Consider the following 24,883-nt stretch of genomic DNA (forward strand, 5'->3'; position numbering starts at 1 on the left):
TGAGGCATCAGAGCAAGAGAGGATGGTTATTTTGAGATACACTGCAGATTTTTGATCTGCAGAACTTTTTAAATTTTGATATATTTACCATACAAAAGTAGCAGTGATCATGGTGGTTTGTGTATTCTCTCAAAATTTTGAGGTATAGAAAAGGCATACACTTACGATTACCATGAAAGCATTGTTCTAATGCTGAGCTGAAAAGATTTCTACCACAGCAGAAATTATACACCCAAAACTTCATTTCTGATAGGCATTTCAAAATAGGCTCCATATGCATTGCAGAACTTGGTGGCATTAATAATGTTATGCTTTACTTGCTTCAGACCTACATCATAGCAGGAGGCCAGAGATAACTTGCACCTGTTTGACAGTCAAAATTACAAAAAAAACCCCTTAATATATGAATGATATTGATATTAGTATTAGTAATGGTCATATGGTACAAGGAAACCCAGGCTTATGCTGGACCAGCCAAAACACAAAAAAAAAAGATAATATAAAAGAAAGATAATATAAACAATAATAATATAAAAGAAAAAATATAAACAATAATAATATAAAAGAAAAAGATAATATAAAAGAAAGAAGAAAAAGAGTAAAAAAAAAATTAAATAAAATAAATAATAAAAGTAAAGGAATTTGACAACCAATGCATTTCCCTTCTCCCATAGGTAACTATCCAGCTGACTTTTGAATTTCCCCAAATTATCAGCCTCTACCACCCGTGTAGGTAACTTATTCCACTAAGTTAACTCGCTGGCTAAAATAAAACTTCTTGTAATGCAGTCTTTCAAGTTGCAGTCCCTGTAACTTGAATTTATGGCCCCTTGTTCTAGAATCATTTATAACCTTGAAAATTTGGTTCTCATTCATTTTACTTTTGCCTCTCAGTGCTTTAAATAAATTTAAATTTTCTGTTTATACTCTGGCACGACAATCAAGTCAGTAGAGTTAACAATAAATCATCGATACAAATATTTATCGTATTTAGTAATCACAGGCTTGAACCCCGGTCCACTCAAGGAACGCATGCTATGCACTCTTGCTCCTGACCTCTCGGCTACGTCAGGCCTAAAACCTCAATCAAGTCTCCTCTAAGGCATATAGTTTCCAAGCTGTCCAACCCACATATTCAAAGTCTCCTCATATGGACACCCTTTTGCTGATCTCTCTCTGAGTTACCTATCTTTGGACCCTTTCAAGAAGCTTGATGTCTTTTTTTTTTAGGTGTGGTCTCCATACTTGAACACAGTATAGCCTTGTATAATGGGATTATGACGTCTTTATCTCTACTAGCAAATGTTCGATATATCATCAGTAGGTGGCAGTGGGCCTTCCTTGCAACTTGTCTACAATGTTCAGAGAACTTCATGTAGGTGCCTCCGTAGCCAGGTGGGAAGGGGCAGCAGTGCGTAGCACATGCTTCTTGATTAGACTGGGGTTCGAGCCCGTCACCACCAAATACAGAGGATGCGGAAAGGTCAGGGAATGACCACCGCATATCCCGGAGCAATATGGCCTTGGTTGCTAATGCTCCTAAAAACCAAATAACAGAACTTCGTGTCTGACTGTATCATAATTCCCAAATCCCTTTCTTCCACTACTGACTTTAGTTCAACTCTACCAATGTATAAGTTATTTTGGGGTTAATGTTCCCCAGGCATAAGACTTTTCACTGGATTAAAACATAGCTGCCACTTTTCTGACTAGGCGCCTCCGTAGCCAGGTGGGAAGGAGCAGCAGTGCGTAGCACACGCTTCTTGATTAGACCAGGGTTCGAGGGGTTCGAGCCCGTCACCACCAAATACGGAGGATGCGGAAAGGTCAGGGAATGACCACCGCATATTCCCGGAGCAATATGGCCTTAGTTGCTAATGCTCCTAAAAACCAAACAATAACAACAACTTTTCTGACTGATCTCTGAAATCTATCTAGATCATTCTGCAGAAGTTCTGCTTGGTGGTGATCATTAACTTTTCTATAAATGTTTACATCATCTTTATTTCTTTAAATTAATTTTTTGGCTTGCTCAGTGTATTTTGCCCTGTCTTTCTGTAAAAAATTAAATTGATAAAATTGGTTTAATTTTTGATGTTACAATTGAACTTTAATGAAAAAGTTTTGAAATTGATTTAAGTAACTCCATGTGTTGCAAATTAAGATATTTATCAAAATGCTACAATTAGAAAATTGACTCCCTCAGTACTTAACTCTATTATGCATTATTAAAAACCATTCTTGAATATATTTCATGCCCTCTATCTCTTCATCGATGTTGATTTAAGAAGATCAACAAACAACAGTGGTCCCAATACTGATCCCTGGGGAACCTCACTTCATTAACTCAATCTGAGGAATAACCATATACCACAACCCTCTGCCTCCTTTCCTGAAGCCATCCTGCTATCGGTCTAAGGATTTTCCCTGCGATTCTAAACTGTTCTAACATAAAGTAACCACTCATGTGGGACTGGAAAACATATCAAAATTATTCCCCAAATCCAGCTGATGAGTGGCCCTGTCAAAATAGCTAACCAGATCTGTTAAACATGATTTTCCCTTTATAAAACCATGCTGCATATCCTTCAGAATTCCATTTCTATCTGAATGATCTTGAATTCCACCCTTGATCATTGCCTCCATGAATTTCCCTACTACTGAAGTTAGACTGACCCGGTCAGTAATTTCCCACTGCGCTCTTAGAACTGCCCTTATGTATTGGTTTGTTTGTTATTTGGTTTTTAGGAGCATTAGCAACTAAGGCCATATTACTCCGGGGATATGCGGTGGTCATTCTCTGACCTTTCCATATTTGGTGGTCACCGACTCGAACCCCGGTCTAATCAAGAAGCGTGTGCTATGCACTGCTGCTCCTGCCCACCTGGCTACAGAGGAGCCCTTATGTATGGGAGATACATTGGCACTTTTCCAATCCAATGGAATCTTTCCTTATTCCAGTGACGTTCTCATAATTAGCCCCAATGGTTCAGTGCGCTAACTTGCCACCTCCCTTAAATTTATAGGGTATATGCCATCAACCCCAGGAGACTTACTTACCTGTAGGCTCGAAAGGTTTTCATTAAATAATCATATGAAATTTCAGTATCATTAATTACATATTTTTCGACTTCATTCTCTTATGGTACGCACTTACGTAATACATATAAATGTTGCGAAACGAAAAATTAAATTGCTGTTAAACTATTTACACTAAAATAAAACCAGTGAAACTTTGATTCAGCACAGCAGATACATATAAGAAACAGTTTAAATATAAACTAGAACTTTTTTTTTTTGTTTCAAAGCTTAATTTGTTCATACCTTTTTTAAAACACCCACTTTTGTAGCACTAGGTGGAAGTTTATTCCAAACCAAATATCAGTTATTCTCTAGTTCAGTTAGGGTTCCATGCAGCTGTTATGTCCCCATGCACGTATTATAATTTAAGCTACTGGTTTTTACTTTCCCTGATTAGTAGTGCACCTTCTGGAAATGAATTCTTACTAATAAAATATTTTCCCAGTTATTAATTTACCTTGTAAGTTCAATTCATTAATTTCTGTATTTGTGTATTGTTTGTATGGGAAATTTTGCATTTTAGATGGTTTATTGTTTCAGCTCCTGCTTGTCATATTGCCTTTATTGTAATATGACTCCACCCCCAGGTGGGGTCAGCATCAAAGATCCCACCCTAGGTGGGGGTAAGCAGCATAGATCCTGCCCCAGGCAGTGGTCAGCTCAAAGGATCCCATCTTCGGAAGATCAGGGTCTGCAGTGTTTTCTGTCAAGGTGTGGTTCTGTAGGCCAAGTGAAGTGTCCATCACTGGATATAACTATGAATGAAGTTAGGCAAGTCACAGTTGAAGGATTGGTCTCATTAATGTGTCAGGATGTCGTTGGTGCTGTTCTTGAGTAGCATTAGCATTAGTAGAGGCATTTGATGCAAGAAAGCAAGCTTATGCAGCATCAGCCAAAAAAAAAAAAAAACCCACTTCCACTTCACCCCCTCTGTTCGTTCAAAATACCTGTCCAGCTGAGCCTTAAACTTATTTAGGCTATCAACCTCCACCACAAGGGATGGAAGTCTGTTCCACCAACCAACCAAGTAATAGTTGTCCTACACTTGAAGAGGGCATTAGCATACCTACAGAAGCCTGCATGGTTAGCCTGAGTTGCATTTAATTCCGGTGCTTCATCTTGGGTGTAGCAGTCAGTCTCAATTTCAAGTTGTGTCTGGATGTCCATGTACAGGTGACAATCATATATCAGGTGGCCCCAAGATTCACTGTTTCCACAGGTGCAATCCAGGGTGTCTGTGAGGCCCATGCTGTGGAGTTTTTTGTTGAAGCTACCATGGCCTGTTAACAAGAATAGGGCATGGAGCCCTGCAGTGAACCATTTAGTGTAGTTCACTGCAGGGTGAATTTACAGGTGATTGCTCCGTGCTCTGTGTGTTGATACATTTCTCATGCCACCTGGAGACCAACAGCATTCTTATTCTTTTCAGATCTTGTTTAGCAGGAATGGTGAGGTCTATCTGAATGTTGTGAGCACTGTCCTATATGTTTCTTTTGTGGAGAAACTTTATCTGGTGATGAAGCAACTTCCATATCAAGAGGAATCTTGCTGGTAAGGACCTGGAGTGCAAAGGTGGAGGGTGTTCTGCAGGTCCTTGTCATTTGCTAGAAGGGCAGTCCTTTGGGCCTGTAGTAGTGAATTTCTCACAGCCTGTATGTTGACTCTGTGCCCCCATGCCTCTGCTCCATATGTTATTATTGGAAGCACAATACAATCGTAGAATAGATTTAGGGTTTGGAGTTTAAGGCCCCACTCTTAGTAATATTAATAATCCTTCTTATATATGTCTCGACTTTTTCTTTGACATACAGTACTTGACATGAAAAGAGAGCCTGCAATCAAATATTGCTACAAGGTATTTTGTGCTGGCTACGCTTTTAATGGATTGGCCATTGTACCCAACAGCGGGCGGCCTCGCTGGGTCTAATTTACCCTTGATGAGCATCTGTACTGTCTTGTGTGGGGATATCTGTAGCTTATGCTGAGTATTCCAGTCTTGGAGGTCTGTCATGATTGTATTGATCTGTTGTTCTATTTGAGCTCTGGAGTTCCCTCTACCAGCATCGTAAGGTCATCTGCATATGCCAGGAAGGTGGTGTTTAGGTATTCTTTTCTCAGCCAAATATCAAATACCATTGTCCAACACAAGGGTACCAGGATGAACAGGTGGTGGATTTTTGTCAGCTCTAAAAGGAATAAGTATTTTTAATTTTTTACTGTATTCTTCCTTAATTAACATACTACATTGTGTTTTACAGAGATATTACATATGTTTAGTAGCATTCGTTAGCTTCTTATTTTGAATTTAACCAGCGATTTTTGGAAGTTATACTCCCAGTGTTGGCACCAATATTGTTGAACTAGCTGGCATATTGTAGTCGATAAGAAATAGCATAATGTATATATATCTCGAACTGATAGCGTAAGGTATAAAGTAAAACTAGATAGCACAATACAAAGCACTGTATTAGGAATTTGTTAGCTTATTATAGTATTATCAATTAATCAAAAATATTATTAATCTTATTAAATTTCATTGTTAATTAAATTGTATTTAAACAGAAATTATGACCCAAACTAGAGCTGTGAAGCAAAGATCACAAACTAGCGAGAGTGCTGTGACTCGGGGAGAAACAAAGGGGGCAATTCTCCAACGCATCATAGTCTCAAAAAATGTGCAAAATGTTAAATGTTTGCTAACCTTTCTAAAACAGGATGTGATCTAGCCAAGGAAGATGCCTTTGTGTGTGTGCTAGGTGTCTAAAGTGTCAGGAAATTAGATGCCAATTCAGCGTTTTGATGGGCATCTATGAGAGCTTGAGGTGTAGGGTAAATGCCCTCGAAGAAATTAATATGAGGGGCCCATCAAGCTCTGAGCTGCCTAGCTCAACGGCAGAGCTCACTCTGTGCATCAAGCAACACAGAGGCAATCTCCAAGGCAGAATGCATTGCTCCCAAAGGAACTAGTTATTGTTGGTGACTATTGTCAGGGACATGGGGAATATACTATGTAAGAAGGATAGGTGAATCAGGACCAGAGTATGTCTGCCAGGGGCAAAATTTGATCATCTTGTAGAGCAGATATCATCTTTTAAGGGCACGAAACGTGATATTGTTGTACATGTTGGAACTAATGCCATTGAGTAAAAAATCTGCAGATTTACTTAACAAGTATAGGTCAGTGTTAGGTGGGTCTGAAAACTGCTAGCTTGGGGGGGGGGGGGATACACAGACTAAAAGATTAACAGTGGTGGCAGGCAGAGGCAAAAGTGATTTTTGCATTGCTTCTATTAGAATGAGTAGCAGCCTAGAGAGCAAGTTGCTGGGGATTTCAAGAGCTGCTGGGAGTGATCTTGGAACAAGTAAATACATGGGCTGTGTTAGGGTAACTAAGAGTAGGAACAGGTGCATGTACACCAATGCTAGGAGTATAATTAATAAATTTGATGAGCTTGAAATGCTAGTCAAGACATCAAAGGCAGATATTGTTGGGATATCAGAGACATAGTGTCACACAGATATAAGCAGTGAAGAATTTGGAATTTGGGGAATACAATGTGTACAGAAAGGATAGACAGGACAGGGAGGGAGGAGGGGTTATGCTGTTAGTTGAGAAACACATAAAATCTAAGAAAGTGCATCCAATTGATTGTTGGTGGACAATGCAAATGGTGTAGGACAGTAAATCAGAATGTCTTATAATGGGGAATTTTAATTTTCCAGATATTGACTGGAACTTGTGGGTTGGTCACTCGCACACTAGCAAGACTTTTGTAGATTTATTGGATGACATGTTCTACAGCAACATGTTCTAGAGGCAATCAGAGGGCGCAATACTCTTGATCTGATTTATCAGCAGTGATTATTCATGCATTAAGAATTTGCAGATAAAGGAAACACTGGGTGACAGTGATCACAGTGTACTGATGTGGGAATTACTTAAAGATGTAACTACCATCAAGACTAAAGGGAAGGGCTTTTGTAAAGGTGACTACAGGGGTCTCAGACAGTTTTTAAATTCTGTACAGTGGGATCAACTGATGATGTTCAATGTTGAATTCAAAATGTGAAGCCTTTGGGGACTTAATTTTGGAGGCTACTTGGCTTTTCATTCCAACTAAGAAATACTGTTCAAAGTTTAGGCCTAAATGGATGTCAAATGAATTAATGAGACTTGTGGCAGAGAAGAAAAATGTATGTTATGCATATAACGTATCAGGTGACATAGAAACCTATGGCAGATATAAACTAGTCCGTAATCAAGTCACAAAGAAAGTTAGGCAGGCGAAGGCAGATTATGAAAAATCTTTGGCAAAGGATGCAAAGAAAAACGGCAAGGAGTTCTTTACTTATGTAAACTCTAGAAGGAAAGGGATGATTCGGATTGGACACATTTAACATAGATGTGTTGACAATTGATGATCATGCTCAGGTAGCTGATAAACTGAATGAGTATTTTGCATCTACATTCACACATGAGGAGTTATTCAGTCAAGGAGTGCCAAACGTTTATTAATTCTAACAGGGAGCTAAGTGATTTTGTAATAACTGAGAGCAAAGTGGAGAAGAAATTGTTGAAGTTAAATATAAAAAAGGCACCCATGGTGGACAGGATCTATCCGGTTATATTAAAGGAGGCAGCAAATAAGTAAGCAAACCCTTAGCCATAATTATGAGAGCTTCCTTGGACTCGGTGGGGGGGGGGATACCCATGGACTGGAGGTGTGCAAATGTATCACCAAGTCACAAATGGGGGGTTCAAAAGGTGACACAAGTAACTGTAAAACTGTTAGTTTAACTTGTATTCCAGGGAAAATAATGGAATCACTGGTTAAAGAAGCATTGCAGGATCATCTAGACAAGACTGCAGTAATAATTAAGACACAGCATGGGTTTGTTAAAGGGAGGTCTCATCTGACTAATTTGATCGGATATTATGCTACAATGGATAAATTATATTATTGCTACAATGGATAAAGGGATGGTTGAGTGGGAGACGACAGAGAATGGTAATCAATGGACACTGCTGTTTGTGGACAAATGTTATTAGTGGAATTCCCCGGGTTTCGGTGTTGGGCCCATTGTTGTTTTGTATATTTATCAGTGATATTGATGAAGGTATATCAGGTTTAATGTCCAAGTTTGCAGATGATACAAAGGTTGGCAGGGTTGTTAATGACAGTAAAGAGAGTATGCTACTCCAACTGGATCTAGATAAGTTGGACAAATGGGCTGAGAAGTGGCAACTGATGTTTAACATTGACAAATGCAAAGTACTGCATATGGGTAGCAATAACTGTAGAGAAATGTGCCAACTGTGTGGTACTACATTCAGGGAAGTGGAAAGTGAAAAAGACCTGGGGGGGGGGGGTAATTGTGCAGTTTAATATGAAGTTTGCTGAGCAGTGCAGACTGGCTGCCAGGGCAGGTCATGGAGTCTTGTCGATGATATATAGGAATTTTGATAGCAGGGACAAGGAGGTGATTATTCTGTTATACAAGGCAGTGGTCAGGCCACACCTAGAATACTGTGTACAGGTCTGGAGGCCTCATTTTAGGAAGGATGTAGAGTTGCCAGAATGAGTACAAAGAAGGGCAACAAAGGGGTGCTCTTATCAGGAAAGGCTTAAATTCTGCAAATTGTAGCGCCTGGAAAGTAGGCACCTGCAAGGTGATCTGATTGAGGTGTATAAGGCCTTGTGAATGGATTTAGCAAGTTGAAAATGCTAATGGGATTCTTCCTCTTGCTCAGATTAAGAACCTGAGGGGCCACAGTTTCAAATTGAGGAAAGATAGTTGTAGAATAGATGTAAATTTGCCTTTAGTCAGCAGGTAGGTGAATGTTTTGTTGTGGAAGTTGATAGCCTAAATAAATTTAAGGGTGAGCTGGACAGGTATTTGGAATGAAGGGAGGGGTGAAATGGGAGAGTTTGTTTTTTTTCTGGCTGATGCTGCATAAGTCTGCTTCCTTGCATCGTATGCTAATGCTAAGATATGGGCAAAGTGCAGATATTTTACAATTTCTCCTACTTGTATTTTGCTGCTAATTTCAATTTTTAAACAAATTTTTCTTTCATTGATTAATAATAATTACTGATCTTCGATAATTGTAGATTACTTAAAATACCATTTATAATTGACTTAATATGATAGCATAGCTTAATTTATTATTGGTACTCACCTTTTTTTATAATCTGCAATTGATGTTTGAATAGGGTGGATGATAATTTTAATTTAAATTACGAGTAAGTAAGTTGGGGTTTAAAAACAGAAGTTAAAATATGCGCAAGGAAGTAAAGTGCAAGTCTTCATCCTTGGTTGTCGATATTAAAATTGAAAATAAATGGTTAAACTTGATTTAATACTTTATTTTCAATTTTAATATTGACAACCAAGGACGAAGACGTGCACTTCTACTTCCTTGCGCATATTTTAACTTCTGTTTTTAAACCCCAACTTACTTACTCCTAATTAAAATTATCATTCACCCTATTCAAACATCAATTGCAGATTATATAAAAAAAGGTGAGTACCATATTAAATTAAGCTATGCTATCATATTAAGTTAATTACTGATCTGTAATTGGTAATTGTGTGATGGTAAATGTAAGGAGTATATAGTTAGGTTTTTTTTTTTTTTTTTTTTAAATCCATATGTAAAGCAGTATTCTTTGTAAAGTAAAATTTACTCTGCCTAGTTAGGTCAACTTGTGTAATACACTTATTGGTCATTTCCAAATTCCACTAAATCTTGTCATTGGGCTTATAGTATGAAGTACATAACAGTATTTATAATTTAATACCAAGTGTGTGAGGCATGGCTATTAAATAATGAGACCATGCATGTAGCCACTACACACTTGTGAAAAAAGAAATAACAAAGATAGTTTTTTTAAATGTAGATAACCAATATCTTTGCATATAAAATCCAACATCAAACACTACATGGAGAGAAAACAAAGCAGTAATAACAGGAATGTAATATGGTTAATAAGCAGTATTTACGAAGAAAAATGAAAACAGTATTTTGCACAAACAGTATTTAGGGAACTCTTTTGTGCTAGTAATGGAAGGGATGGCATAAACTGAATTTATTATCAAAATAAATTCAATTGGGGGAGTCTGCTGACGAGGCTACTAGAGACGGTCGTGTTCCAAGCCGCTAAGTAGATTTTTCTTATTTATTGATTTGAAATTATTGTTTTTCTAAAACTTTTGATTTAAATTTAGTAGTATAACATTATTTTGTGATTTTCTGATTAACTTGGTGTATTTATTCCTTACTCGGCCTTGTAATTGCATAAAAGTATCGGTAAAGGTTTCCACGTGTTTCAACTCCGCTACGTTCGTAATTTTCCCGCCATTGTGATACGATAGTTGTATGCCGTACTAGATAGCGTTAGTTGAACTTCGTTAGCAGTTAAATTGTACGTTTAAATAAATACATATAACGACTTAGATTACAAACGTAATATAATTAATTATATTTAACATAATTAATAACATAACATAATTAATTATAATTAATTAATAAATTAATAGAATCATGACTCACACCAGAGCAGCAAAGCAAAAGGCTCAAGCTAATGGAAGCGCTGTGGCTCAGAGCAGAACTGAGGGGGGCAGTTGTCCTCTGACTCACAGCCTTATAAAATGCACTGTTTGCTTAATGTTTGCAGAGCAATCGGGTACGGGACATGATACTGCCAAGGGGGATGTCTTTGTGTGTGCGCGATGCAAGGAGTGTATCGATATCAGGCAACAACTCGGCGTTCTTGTGGGCCTATATGAGAGCTTGAAGGACAGGGTGGATGCCCTCGAAGGAACTAAATTGAGGGGCCCATCAAGCTCTCAGCTGCCCACATCAACGCCAGAGCTTGCACTTGGGCATCGTGTGACACAGAGACAACCCCCAAGGCAGAATGCGCTGGTCCCGAAGGAACTAGTAGTTATTGGTGACTCTATTGTCAGGGAAACGGGGAACATGCTTTGTAAAAAAGATAGGTGGAACAGGACCAGGGTATGTCTGCCAGGGGCAAAGGTTGATGACGTTGTAGAGCGAATATCATCTTTTAAGGGCACAAAAGGTGATATAGTTGTACACGTTGGCACTAATAATATTAAGAGTAGGAGACCGGCAGAATTACTTAACAAGTACAGGTCACTGTTGAACAAAAGCCGAGAATTAGGGTTGAATTTGAAAGTGTCTGCAATTCTGCCCAGACACGATAGGAGGGAGTATATGATGAGAGCCTTGTCAATCAATTCGGCCCTGGAAAGATTGTGCAAGGCTCAAGGGGTAGAATTTTTTTCAGCCTGGACTGTACTTGTTAACAGGAGAGATTGCTTTTACAGGGATGGGATACACTTAAATAGAAAGGGTGCAAGAATATTTGCTGATGCTATCGAGGCAGTGTTAGGTGGGTCGGAAAACTGCTAGCTTGGGGGGAGACAAAGACCAATAGATTGACAGTAGCCACTGGCAGAGGTGAAAGAGATTCTTGCACTGCTTCTATTAGAATGAGCAGAAGCCTGAAAAACAATATGCATGGTATTTCAGAGACTGCTGGGAGCCATTGCGGTACAAGTAAACACATCGGTTGTGTTAGGGTAGCTAAGAATAGAAACAGGTGCAGGTATACTTGCGTGTACACCAATGCTAGGAGTTTAGTAAATAAATTTGATGAATTTGAGGTATTGCTCAAAACATCAAAGGCAGATATTATTGGGATATCAGAGACGTGGTGTCACACAGATATAAGGGATGCAGAACTGCAATTTGGGGAGTACAACGTCTACAGAAAGGATAGACAGGATAGGAAGGGGGGAGGGGTTATGCTATTAGTTAAGAAACACATAAAAACCAAGGAAGGGAAGCCAGTCGACATCGCTGGACAGTGCAGTGTTGAGTCAGTTTGGTGTGACATAAGCATTGGGTGATCAAAATTGAGAGTAGGAGTGTGCTATAGGCCTAATGACTCTGATGAGTATAATAAGGAACTGTACAGGGAAATAGAGTGGGCCAGTAAATCAGAGAGTCTTATAATGGGAGATTTTAATTTCCCAGATATTGACTGGAATTTGGGGGCTGGTTACTCACACACTAGCAGGGCTTTTGTGGATTTATTGGATGATTGTTTTTTACATCAGCATGTTCGGGAGGCAACTAGAGGGAGTAATACTCTTGATTTGATTATCAGCAGTGATTCTTCATGCATTAAGAATCTGCAGATAAATGAACCACTAGGTGGCAGTGATCACAGTGTGCTGAAGTGGGATTTACTGAAAGAGGTAACTACCATTAGGGGTAAAGGGAAGGGTTATTGCTTCCGTAAAGGCGACTACGATGGACTGAGACAGTATTTAAATTCTATACAGTGGGACCAACTGATGATGTTACCAACAGCCAATTCAAAATGGGAAGCATTCAAAGAACTTATCTTGGAAGCTACTAGGCTTTACATACCAACTAAGAAATACTGTTCAAGGTTTAGGCCAAAATGGATGTCAGATGAACTAATGAGACATATGGCAGAGAAGAAAAATGCATGGGATACTTACAAATTAACACATGACACAGAAGCCTATGATAGATACAAGTTGATATGCAACCAAGTTACAAAGGAGGTTAGGCAGGTGAAGGCAGATTACGAGAAATCCTTGGCAAGGGATGCAAAGAAAAACAGCAAAGAGTTCTTTACTTATGTAAACTCTAGAAGGAAGGGGATGAATCAGATTGGTCCACTTGATATTGATGGGTCAACTGTTGATGATCCTGCTCAGGTAGCTAACAAACTAAATGAATATTTTGCATCGACATTCACACATGAGGAGTTATTCAGCAAGGGGAATGCCAGAGGTGTATTCAACTCTAGCAGTAAGCTACAAAATCTTGAAATAACTGGGAGTAAAGTGGAGGAGAAACTGTTGAAGATAAACACAAGAAAGGCACTCGGGGTGGATGGGATCTATCCAGTTATATTAAAGGAGGCAGCAAAGGAAGTAAGCAAACCCTTAGCCATAATTATGAGAGCTTCCTTGGACTCAGGGGAGGTACCCATAGACTGGAAATGTGCAAATGTGACCCCAATTCACAAAGGAGGATCAAAGGCTGACACAAGTAATTATAGACCTGTGAGCTTAACTTCTGTTCCAGGAAAATTAATGGAGGCACTGGTTAAAGAAGCACTGCAGGATCATTTAGACAAGACTTCAGTTATAGCTCAGACACAGCATGGTTTTGTTAAGGGGAAGTCTTGCCTGACCAACTTGATTGGATACTATGATGCAGTCACAAAAGAACTGGATGCAGGGAATAACTTTGATATTATATACTTGGATCTTAGAAAGGCTTTTGATACTGTTGCACATGGAAGACTGCTACACAAATTGGAGCAGTGTGACATTGGAGGCAAATTGCTGCTATGGATAAAGGGGTGGTTGAGGGGGAGAAGACAGAGAGTGGTAATCAATGGACACTGCTCATCGTGGACTAATGTTATTAGTGGAGTCCCTCAGGGCTCAGTGTTGGGTCCATTATTGTTTTCTGTATTTATAAATGATATTGATGATGGTATATCAAGCTTAATGTCCAAGTTTGCAGATGATACAAAGGTTGGCAGGGTTGTCAAGGACACTACTGACACTATGCTGCTGCAACAGGATCTGGAAAGGTTGAGCAGATGGGCTGAGAGGTGGCAAATGAAGTTTAACATTGACAAATGTAAAGTACTACACATGGGAAACAGCAACCCCAGAGCAACGTATCAACTCTGTGGTACTACACTGACAGTGGTAGAGAATGAAAGGGACTTGGGGGTGATTGTGCAAGCAGATATGAAGTTCTCTGAGCAGTGCAGACGGGCTGTAAGAGTAGCTCATGGAGTATTGTCAATGATATACAGGAATTTTTCCAGCAGGGATAAGGAGGTGATTATTCCCTTGTATAAGGCAATGGTCAGGCTACACCTTGAGTACTGTATACAGGTCTGGAGGCCTCATTTCAAGAAGGACGTAGAGCTGCTGGAACGAGTACAGAGAAGGGCAACAAGATTAGTGAATGGAACAAAGGGGTGCTCTTACGAAGAAAGGCTTAAGTTTTGCAAATTACAGTGTCTGGAGACTAGGCACCAGCGAGGTGATCTGATAGAGGTGTATAAAGCCTTGAATGGTTTAAGCATGCTCAATGCTGATGGGATTCTTCCTCTAGCTCAGAAAAATCACCTGAGAGGGCATAAATTCAAATTGAGGAAAGACAGATGTAGGATAGACGTGCGGAAATTTGCCTTTAGCCAGCGGGTGGTTGGTTGGTGGAACAGACTGCCATCCCTTGTGGTGGAGGTTGATAGCCTAAATAAGTTTAAGGCTCGGCTGGACAGGTATTTTGAACGAACAGAGGGGTGAAGTGGAAGTGGGTTTTTTTTTTTTTTTTTTTGGCTGATGCTGCATAAGCTTGCTTTCTTGCATCAAATGCCTCTACTAATGCTAAGGCTAATGCTAAAAATATCCTAAGAATGATGAAGTTATATACTTGAAGAACCTAATATATGGATTAAACTGGACCTGAAGAGATATGACAAAAAAATAATAGTAAAGTTAAGCTAAAGATAAAACAAAAAAAACCAAAAGATAATAAAATGATAAATGAAATGCTGTAATATGAAAACTAAGGGATAAGAGTGAGAATCAGGTAAGCATCTATATATTTATATATATATATATATAAAGTTAAGCTAAAGATAAAACAAAAAAAACCAAAAGATAATAAAATGATAAATGAAATGCTGTAATATGAAAACTAAGGGATAAGAGTGAGAATCAGGTAAGCATCTATATATATATATATATGGGAGGTCAACATTTAATGTTTTCAATTTGTTTGTATCTATAATCGTGCAGTTATTTGGGGAGTGGGGTGGGGCAGAGGAGTTGTCTATTATATGTACTGTGTTATAAATGAGGAATTCTATTTCTCACTTTAATGAATGAGAAGTTACTAAAAATTTGGATAATCTAGGTTCTCTCTCTTTTTTAAAATTTTTTTTTTTTATACAATATGAATGTGGGAATAATGGGTATTATGTTGAAATTGCAGATAATGTGTAGATCAGGAGGCGGCATAACAATATGTATCAGGTCAAGCTTCTTCAGAATGATATGCATTATGAATGGTTAGAGAAAGTTCAGTTGTTTTAATCTGCCGTATGTAAGGTTCCACATTTCAGAATTAACAACTTAAGAATAACAAAGTGGGGATAGCACTGAAGGATATCAGTGTCAATTGGAAATGAAGGTTGCTATACAGGGTAAACAGTTGGTGAAGAAGGTGCACTGAAGCTTGTCAGTGATTTACTATATGTTTGCCTCTAGGGAGAAAGAGATTAAAGTTCCATTTTACCAGTCAGTGGTAAGACTACATTTGGAATATTGTGCTCACATCTGGAGACTGGTTAAAGAAGGATATTGAGCTCTTGTAAATGAGGCAACACTTAACTTGCACATTGTTAACAAATTTTAGTTTTATTGTAACATACTAGAAAGTAAAAAGCCCTTGACCCAGCACTCGATTTGTTAAGACTTTATAGGCTTTGTTTTGGATCCTCTGTAGAACCCTTCTTCGAGTTTTAAGAGTTGAGGAGCTGATGTTCTGAAACAACATAAGGGGTAATCATCATTAGTCCTTCAGTAATTCCCTTTTTGCCACTGCAGTGCAACACATTGATACCATTTGATTGTTTAATGGGTTTTTTTTTTTTTTATGCATTTGTTATTGTATTCTCCTTTGTTTCACCAACTTTCAGCCCAATTGTAAATAGCACTTTTTATGTTATAATTTTAATATTAGCCACAGTCTTTTCTCTTTTTGTGTCTTACTCACTGTCAGAACTTTCGGGTGTGGAGAATAACACCCTTGTTTACTTCAATACAAATGTTTAGTGTATGACTCCATTCATAGATTGTATATGGGCCATGTTATTTAGAGGTAAAGAAAGGTCCTTTATATTGCCATTGTCGCATAATAAAATTTTATTTGAAGGATGTACAAATGCTTATCTAATAATACCTTAATGTTTTCATTTGCATTTAATTTTTCCATTTGAATGGTTTTTCTTGTTTTAAAAAGTGATCAGGAAAAAATTCCGAAAAAAGTTCAAAATTATATTATTTGATTCTCATTTAGAAGAAACCTTCATTCTGCATAAATAAAATATATACATAAAAGAAGTGGCCTGAATTTGTGAACTTTTAGTGTATGCCAGTTTTTAAATCAGTATAGTAAATTATTCATTTGCTGAATTCATACGAAATCCTTATAAGAATAGGATAACATTTATTAAAGAAATATGATTTCTGCCTATGAGTTCAAAGGCAGGTAAATTCTATTTTTGGTTACTGATTTATTGTATTTTTTCATAGCCTTTAGGACATCATTTTGCATTGACACCATGGAACCAAGAAAAGATGCCAGAAAGTGCCTGGAAGTTCCTGTATTATCTCAGTGCCTGGAGTTTTGCCCTTTACTTAGTTTGTGTAAAAAGAAGCTTCTTTCAAAAACCAAGCACTGTATGGGATGGTATGTTTTTAAATTTAGAGCACTTTTTTATTTTAAACAGTTGCTAAAGAAAAGCTAAGCATGATTTTTATAAAATATCTTTTACTTAATAGTTAAGGTCAAATGTCATCATGACCCTTTTAAGGGTCATGGCGACATTTACCTTATTCGATATTTGACCTACATTCTTCTTAACTCTCTGCACTTATCCCAGGGTCTCATACATGGTGTGGAAGAAGCGGTTCTTGGATATCTACCAGTTACTTCAGTGACTTTGACAGCTGCCTCTCTGGTACCCAAGTAATAGCTGTAGAACTTTTCCCATTGTTGTAAACAAGAAGTGAAATGGGAAATATTCAAATTACTATCTCATCAAAATCCTTGAATTTGAGGTTATGGGGGGTGCAGTTAGTGCAAGTAATCCTACATTTTTTTTCACATAAAATATACATGTTTTGGTGATTAATTTCAAACTAATAAATGAATGTTAATTTTTAAATTAAAAAAAATTTAAAAAAGGTCTTTTGTGATAACTACTTGTATAGATTTTGGATGATTTTATCAATGCTACAGTTTAAAACAAGGGTCAGAAAATGGTCATGCACAGAAATAAAAATACATAATTTTGTGGACAGCGTTACTATCAGAAATCGTATTAATTACTTTTCTGATTTAATTTTTAAGTTTACTTCAATTTTTTTCTACACTTTTACCTATTTTTACATTGCTTTCCGGGTTGCTGCTCATTATAATAAAGCACTGCAAGAATAACTTTCGCCTCTGCCTGCAGATACCGTTAATCTTTTAGTCTGTGAATCCTCCCAATCTAGCAGTTTTCCGATCCATCTAACACTGCCTCGATAGTATCAGCAAATATTCTTGCACAATTTCTATTTAAGTGTCCCATCCCTGTAGAAGCAGTCTCTCCTGCTAGCAAGACAGACAGACCGCTGAAAAATATTCTACGCCATGAGCCTTGCACAGTCTCTCCAGGGCTGAATTGATTGACAAGGCTCTCATAATATACCCCCTCCTATTGTGTCTGGGCAGAATTGCAGACACTTTCAAATTTAACCTTAACTCGCGACTTTTTTCCAGCATTGATCTGTACTTGTTAAGTAAAGCTGCAGATCTCTTACTCTTAAGGTCATTAGTGCTAATGTGTACAACAGTTTCACCTTTTGTGCCCTTAAAATATGATATCTGCCCTACGTCATCAACTTTTGCCCCTGGCAGACACTCCCTGGTCCATATTATGAAACATTATTATGAAACCATATTTTGAATGTGTAACATGAATTTGTAACTCTTGTAACTCTGTACTTGTATACTGAACTTGTAACTCTGTACTTGTTTTGCAATTCAGCCCCTTCACTTTTCTGAAATTATTTCTGGCCTTTTTTGAACCAAAAAGAGAGAAAAAAAGAGCAGTTGACTGGCAATACCTCATCACCACCATATAAACTTCTTTTAAGCTGACATCACTAGTTTTCTTAATTGCCTGCAAAACTTCAGACCTTATTCTGTTTGTATGTCCATACTGAATTTTGGAGGTGATCTGAAAACAAGGATAAATTGTGACCATCTCTGCACATGCTTTTGCATAAGAAGAGAATATTACTTGGTGTACTGAGTCAGCTAATAAAGTAAACAGATGACAGTTTTTCTTAGCTGTCCTCTAGCATATTTCTCTATATTAGTCTCATGTATCTCTTGTTTAGTAGAAAATCGCAGTGCTAAATGAAAATTTCTTTTCAATAAGAATCCATCTAATAATGATAATGTGCTCTCTGACTTAAACTTTTGTGTATAGCATCACAAAAAGTTTATCACTAATGTTTTTCATTGTAGTTCAGTTCAGTCGCAGAATTAGTATTTTGTGATAACTGTGTATGTATAGAACCTTATAAGAAATTGGAAAATTTAATTAAAACTAAAAATATTTAAAAAAACAATCTCCAAAAAAAGAAGAAATTACTGCATATACACTGAGTGATCGCTGAACTATGACCACCCTATGAAAACTGAATGTGACCTATTGGCCACGTGGGGTACAAGGGTGCACAATTAGTCAACCTACATAGCATAGATAAGGTTTCAGTGGTTCAGGTAGTAAAATTCCGAACGTGATGGGTAAAATGAAGGATTTGTTGGACTTTGATAAAGGATAGATTGTGGGTGCTTGACGAGCTGGTGCCTCGATTTCCCAAATGGAACTGGTGGAGTGTTTGAGAGCTGCTGTAGTTAAAGTGTACTGGGACTGGCATCAAAATAGTCAATGACCCGAAGGAAAAAATACTGCAGAGGTCAGCAAAAGATTGATGTTAGACGTGAACACCAGGTCCGACGACTCGTACAGGCACAGCACGGTTGAAGAGTTGACTACCCAATACAACATGGGCCAACCAGGAACAATATCTGGCATGACCATGCATCGCATGTATGAGCTATACCAGCAGACGACCCCCATGGCATCCTCTCCTAACCAAGGTTCATTGGCGTAAAAGACTCTTCTGGTGCAACGAGCATGCAAGTTGAACATTAGAAGACTGGAAGAAGGTGCACTGGTCGGATGAGTCACATTATTTACTCCACACCGTGGATGGTCATGTATGGATTTGGCATCAACAACATGAGGCTCTTGATCCATCATGCATGGTATCAAAAGTGCAGGTTGATGGAGGCGGTTGTATGGTGTGGGGCACGTTTCCATTTCACTGGCAGGAACTTGGGACTCCTGGTGCATGTGGAACAACATATCAGTGGTCTCTGCTATCATCAACTGTTTGCTGACTGTGTACACCCTGCTATGTTACACTTTTACCTGAATGCCGATGGTGTCTTCCAAGATGACAATGCTCTGAGCCCTTGGGCACTTGTGCAGGAATGGTTTGAGGAACACAGTTCTCACTTCCAGCATATCGATTGGCCTCCAAACTGCCCTCCCCCTGATATCAATCCCACAGAGCACTTGTGAAGACTATGGAAAGGCATATCAGGCATCTGGATACACCAATCACTTCCATACTTGCATTGCTGACTGCATTACACACAGCTTGGTTGGCCATATCTTGTTGAATCAATGCCACGTCGGATAGCTGCTGTACTGATGGCAAAAGGAGGACGTATGAAGTATTAGGTAGGTGGTCATAATTCAGTGATCACTCAGTGTAGATTGGGAGTCTGTGCCTGAGGTGGCCTCATTGCTTTTGCTAGATGTCCGTATTATATCACTGTGTTCTACTGGAGGTATGCTTTGGTGCTGATAATGAACTGTTTCTAAAAAATATATTCAAGTGTACTTTGCCAGAGTACCAGATTTCTCCTTTTTCTCATGAATTTCCTTTCACATTGAACTGATTCAAGTCCCTGCATCTGCAACTATGGGTTCCATCTCTTGAATTGTTGACTGTGCCTCATCAGTTAATGTGAAAACTTATTCTAGTTGCTTTGTTATAATTTGGACATTGATATGTACTTCAGAGTCTTTCTTTTTCTTGTATTCTGAAGTTGCTTTCATCATCCTCAATTTAAACAAATCAATATTTGATAGAGCCAGCCTCACTATGTGACTTTAATAATTATCATATCTCCTTCCTCAACCTCATTATAGCCCATGTCTTGTGGAAGTTTAACCCTGGAATGTGGAGTCCCTCAGGGTTCAGTGTTGGGTACATTGTTGTTTTCTGTATTTATAAATGATATTGATGATGGTATATCAGGCTTAATGTCCAAGTTTGCAGACGATACGAAGGTTGGCAGGGTTGTTAACGACACTAATGACAGTACACTGCTGCAACAGGATCTAGAAAAGTTGAGCAGATGGGCTGAAAGGTGGCAAATGAAGTTTAACATTGACAAATGTAAAATACTACATATGGGAAGCAGTAATCCCAGAGTAACGTATCAACTCTGGTACCACACTAACAGTGGTAGAGAATGAAAAGGACCTGGGGGTAATTGTGCAGGCAGGTATGAAGTTTTCTGAGCAGTGCAGACGGTCTGCAAGAGTAGCTCATGGTGTCTTGTCAATGATATACAGGAATTTTTCTAGCAAGGATAAGGAGGTGATTATTCCCTTGTATAAGGCAGTAGTGAAGCCACACCTTGAGTACTGTATACAGGTCTGGAGGCCTCATTTTAAGAAGGATGTAGAGCTGTTGGAACGAGTACAGAGAAGGGCAACAAGATTAGTGAATGGAACAAAGGGTTGCTCTTACGAGTAAAGGCTTAAGTTTTGAAAATTGCAGTGTCTGGAGACTAGACACCTGCGAGGTGATCTGATTGAGGTGTATAAGGCCTTGAATGGGTTGAGCATGCTCAGTGCTGATGGGATTCTTCCTCTTGCTAAGAATAATCGCCTGAGAGGGCATAAATTCAAATTGAGGAAAGACGGTTGTAAGATAGATGTGCGGAAGTTTGCCTTTATCCAGCGGGTGGTTGATTGGTGGAACAAACTTCCATCTGTCATTGCAGAAGTTGATAGCTTAAATACATTCAAGGCAGAACTTGACAAAAATTTGGAGTGAGAGGATGGGTGAAATAAGGGGTGTTTTTTTTTTTTTTTTTTTTGGCTGATGCTATATAAGCTAATCTTCACTAATCTTGTTGCCCTTCTCTGTACCCGTTCCTTCAACTGTTGTTGAAGTTGATAGCCTAAACAAATTTAAGGCTCAACTGACAGGTATTTCGAGCGAACAGAGGGGTGAAATGGGAGTGTTGTGTTTTTTTTTTTTTTTTTTTTTGGCTGATGCTGAATAAGCTTGCTTTCTTGCATCATGTGCCTTTGCTAATGTGTGCACAAATGCCATTTCCCTAGGTAATGCATTCCTCCCCACCCAAGAGCCAGCTTTTTTTTTTTTTTTTAAAACTTTATCATTAGGAAATAGTTTAAAATTGTTCACTTTTTGATACCACTCTACATTTTCAACCTATTATAAACAGCTGTGAACGCCATTTTTAAAAAAAAAATTTTTTTTATTATAAATGTACATTTTTAAATACATATTTTTTTTAAATAACAACACCCTTGGGGCATGCGTTTGTTATTGCTCGAACTTTCTTCCTTCTTCGAGCATTGCCTAAATTGTTGCTGTGAGAAGGAGATTAATGCATTGATAAGGCTCATGATGCTAAGAATAGCAGAGAGCAGCACTTGCGAAAACAAAACTGACACATTTGTTATTGATGCTTGCATTGTCTGTGTAAGTCAACAATTCGAGCTGCTCCTGAAACACATGGTGATAGTGCATTGCCAGAATTTGGATAGAAAGACTCACTAATTTTAAATTAAGATTTTAAATAATTGTTATAAATTAGGTTTAAAATGTTATTTTATTTGTTTATAATCAAACTTTATAAATGATGCAATTTGAAAGTAATTGCATTACTTTCAAATTGCATCAAAAAGTAAAAGAAATGCAAATAATCATTTTTTTACATTTTGATTAAGTTCGCTAATCATGCTACAAGTAGATGAATTTATCAAATTGGGTATCAGATGTTTTTAAAGAGGGATGGGGAAGGAGGCACATTAATTGGATATCAGGTTCTGAGCCATTGTTGTTTTCTGTATTTACTAATAATGATATTGATGAGGGTACATCGGGCTTAATGTCTAAGTTTGCAGATGATACAAAGGTTTTCACAGTGGTTAATAACAGTAATGAAGGTATATTGTTGCAACAAGGTCTAGAAAAATTAAGCAAATGGGCTGAGAAATGGTAATTGAATATTGACAAATGCAAGGTACTACATATGGGTAGCAGTAATCCCAGAGTAACAGTATCAAATGTGTGGTACTACACTCAGGGTAGCTGAAAATGAAAAGGACCTGGTGGTAATTGTGCAGTCTGATATTAAGTTCCCTGAGCAGTGCAGACTGGCTGCCAGGAGAGCTCATAGGGTTTTGTCAATGATGTATGGGTATTTTGGTAGAAGGGGGGTGCTTATCCAATTGTATAAGGCAGTGGTTTTCAACTGGGGTGCCACAACAACATTCTAGGGATGCCATGTAATTTGGGTTTTAAATTATGTAATCTTAATTTATTTATTTTTATTTTTATTTTGAAAATTATATATTTATTTCATTATAAAAAGGTGTATGTTATCCATTGTACTGTGTCTTAATTTTGTGGTGATCTATAATTGATGTTTATCTATATAAAATTGATGTTCATCTATATAAAAAAATAAAATTATTATAGTATAAGTATATATAATTTGTATTATGAATTGTAATTTTGTTTATAATTATATTATTATAACTATCATATAACATGTTTTTTTAATATTATATATAGGGTATGTCAAAATTATGTTAACACTTATATGGAATGAATATTTGAATTTTATTTTTGTTTAATGTTGATAAATGTTTTTTTCTATATAAGTGTTAACATAATTTTGACAATGCTTTTTCCCTATAAGTATTAACATAAATTTGACATACTCTGTATATATAATATTACACACACACGCGTGCTTCTTGATTAGACTGGGGTTCGAGCCCGTGCCCACCAAATACAGAGGATGCGGCAAGATCAGGGAATGACCACCGCATATCCCTAGAGCAATATAGCCGTAGTTGCTAATGCTCCTAAAAACAGGCGCCTCCGTAGCCAGGTGGGTAGGAGCAGCAGTGCATAGCACATGCTTCTTGATTAGACCGGGGTTCGAGCCCGTGACCACCAAATACGGAGGATGCAGAAAGGTCAGGGAATGACCACCGCATATCCCCTGAGCAATATGGCCTTAGTTGCTAATGCTCCTAAAAATCAAATAACAACAACAACAGCTCCTAAAAACCAAATAACAAACAAACACACAGAATCGGATTATTAAAAGGTTAAAAACCACTGTGCTAGGTATTTCTTTTTAGCATTAGCATTAGTAGAGGCATTTGATGCAAGAAAGCAAGCTTATGCAGCATCAGCCAAAAAAAAAAAAAAAAAAACCCACTTCCACTTCACCCCTTTGTTCGTTCAAAATACCTGTCCAGCTGAGCCTTAAACGTATTTAGGCTATCAACCTCCACCACAAGGGATGGAAGTCTGTTCCACCAACCAACCACCCGCTGGCTAAAGGCAAATTTCCGCACGTCTATCCTACATCTGTCTTTCCTCAATTTGAATTTATGTCCTCTCAGGTGATTTTTCTGAGCTAGAGGAAGAATCCCATCAGCATTGAGCATGCTTAAACCATTCAAGGCTTTATACACCTCTATCAGATCACCTCGCTGGTGCCTAGTCTCCAGACACTGTAATTTGCAAAACTTAAGCCTTTCTTCGTAAGAGCACCCCTTTGTTCCATTCACTAATCTTGTTGCCCTTCTCTGTACTCGTTCCAGCAGCTCTACGTCCTTCTTGAAATGAGGCCTCCAGACCTGTATACAGTACTCTAGGTGTGGCCTGACCATTGCCTTATACAATGGAATAATCACCTCCTTATCCCTGCTGGAAAAATTCCTGTATATCATTGACAATACTCCATGAGCTACTCTTGCAGTCCGTCTGCACTGCTCAGAGAACTTCATATCTGCCTGCACAACCACCCCCAAGTCCCTTTCATTCTCTACCACTGTCAGTGTACCACAGAGTTGATACGTTGCTCTGGGGTTGCTGTTTCCCATGTGTAGTACTTTACATTTGTCAATGTTAAACTTCATTTGCCACCTCTCAGCCCATCTGCTCAACCTTTCCAGATTCTGTTGCAGCAGCGTAGTGTCCTTGACAACCCTGCCAACCTTTGTATCGTCTGCAAACTTGGACATTAAGCTTGATATACCATCATCAATATCATTTATAAATACAGAAAACAATAATGGACCCAACACTGAGCCCTGAGGGACTCCACTAATAACATTAGTCCACGATGAGCAGTGTCCATTGATTACCACTCTCTGTCTTCTCCCCCTCAACCACCCCTTTATCCATAGCAGCAATTTGCCTCCAATGTCACACTGCTCCAATTTGTGTAGCAGTCTTCCATGTGCAACAGTATCAAAAGCCTTTCTAAGATCCAAGTATATAATATCAAAGTTATTCCCTGCATCCAGTTCTTTTGTGACTGCATCATAGTATCCAATCAAGTTGGTCAGGCAAGACTTCCCCTTAACAAAACCATGCTGTGTCTGAGCTATAACTGAAGTCTTGTCTAAATGATCCTGCAGTGCTTCTTTAACCAGTGCCTCCATTAATTTTCCTGGAACAGAAGTTAAGCTCACAGGTCTATAATTACTTGTGTCAGCCT

At 38.2% G+C, this 24,883-nt stretch overlaps 1 protein-coding gene across 1 annotated transcript in view; it reads left to right on the top strand.

Annotated features, from left to right (window-relative positions):
- LOC150080183 (ceramide synthase 1-like) overlaps positions 1–24,883 on the top strand; it is a 98,101-nt gene that overhangs the window by 10,211 nt on the left and 63,007 nt on the right. The window contains exon 2 of the mRNA XM_090380639.1: positions 16,498–16,654. Within this exon, the coding sequence (XP_090236765.1) occupies positions 16,498–16,654 (157 nt within the window). The remainder of the gene's footprint in view (positions 1–16,497; positions 16,655–24,883) is intronic.

This window comes from Mastigoproctus giganteus, chromosome 9 (assembly GCF_048544385.1).
Source record: "Mastigoproctus giganteus isolate SK-2022 chromosome 9, ASM4854438v1, whole genome shotgun sequence".
In the NCBI taxonomy this organism is placed as follows: Eukaryota; Metazoa; Arthropoda; class Arachnida; order Uropygi; family Thelyphonidae; genus Mastigoproctus; species Mastigoproctus giganteus.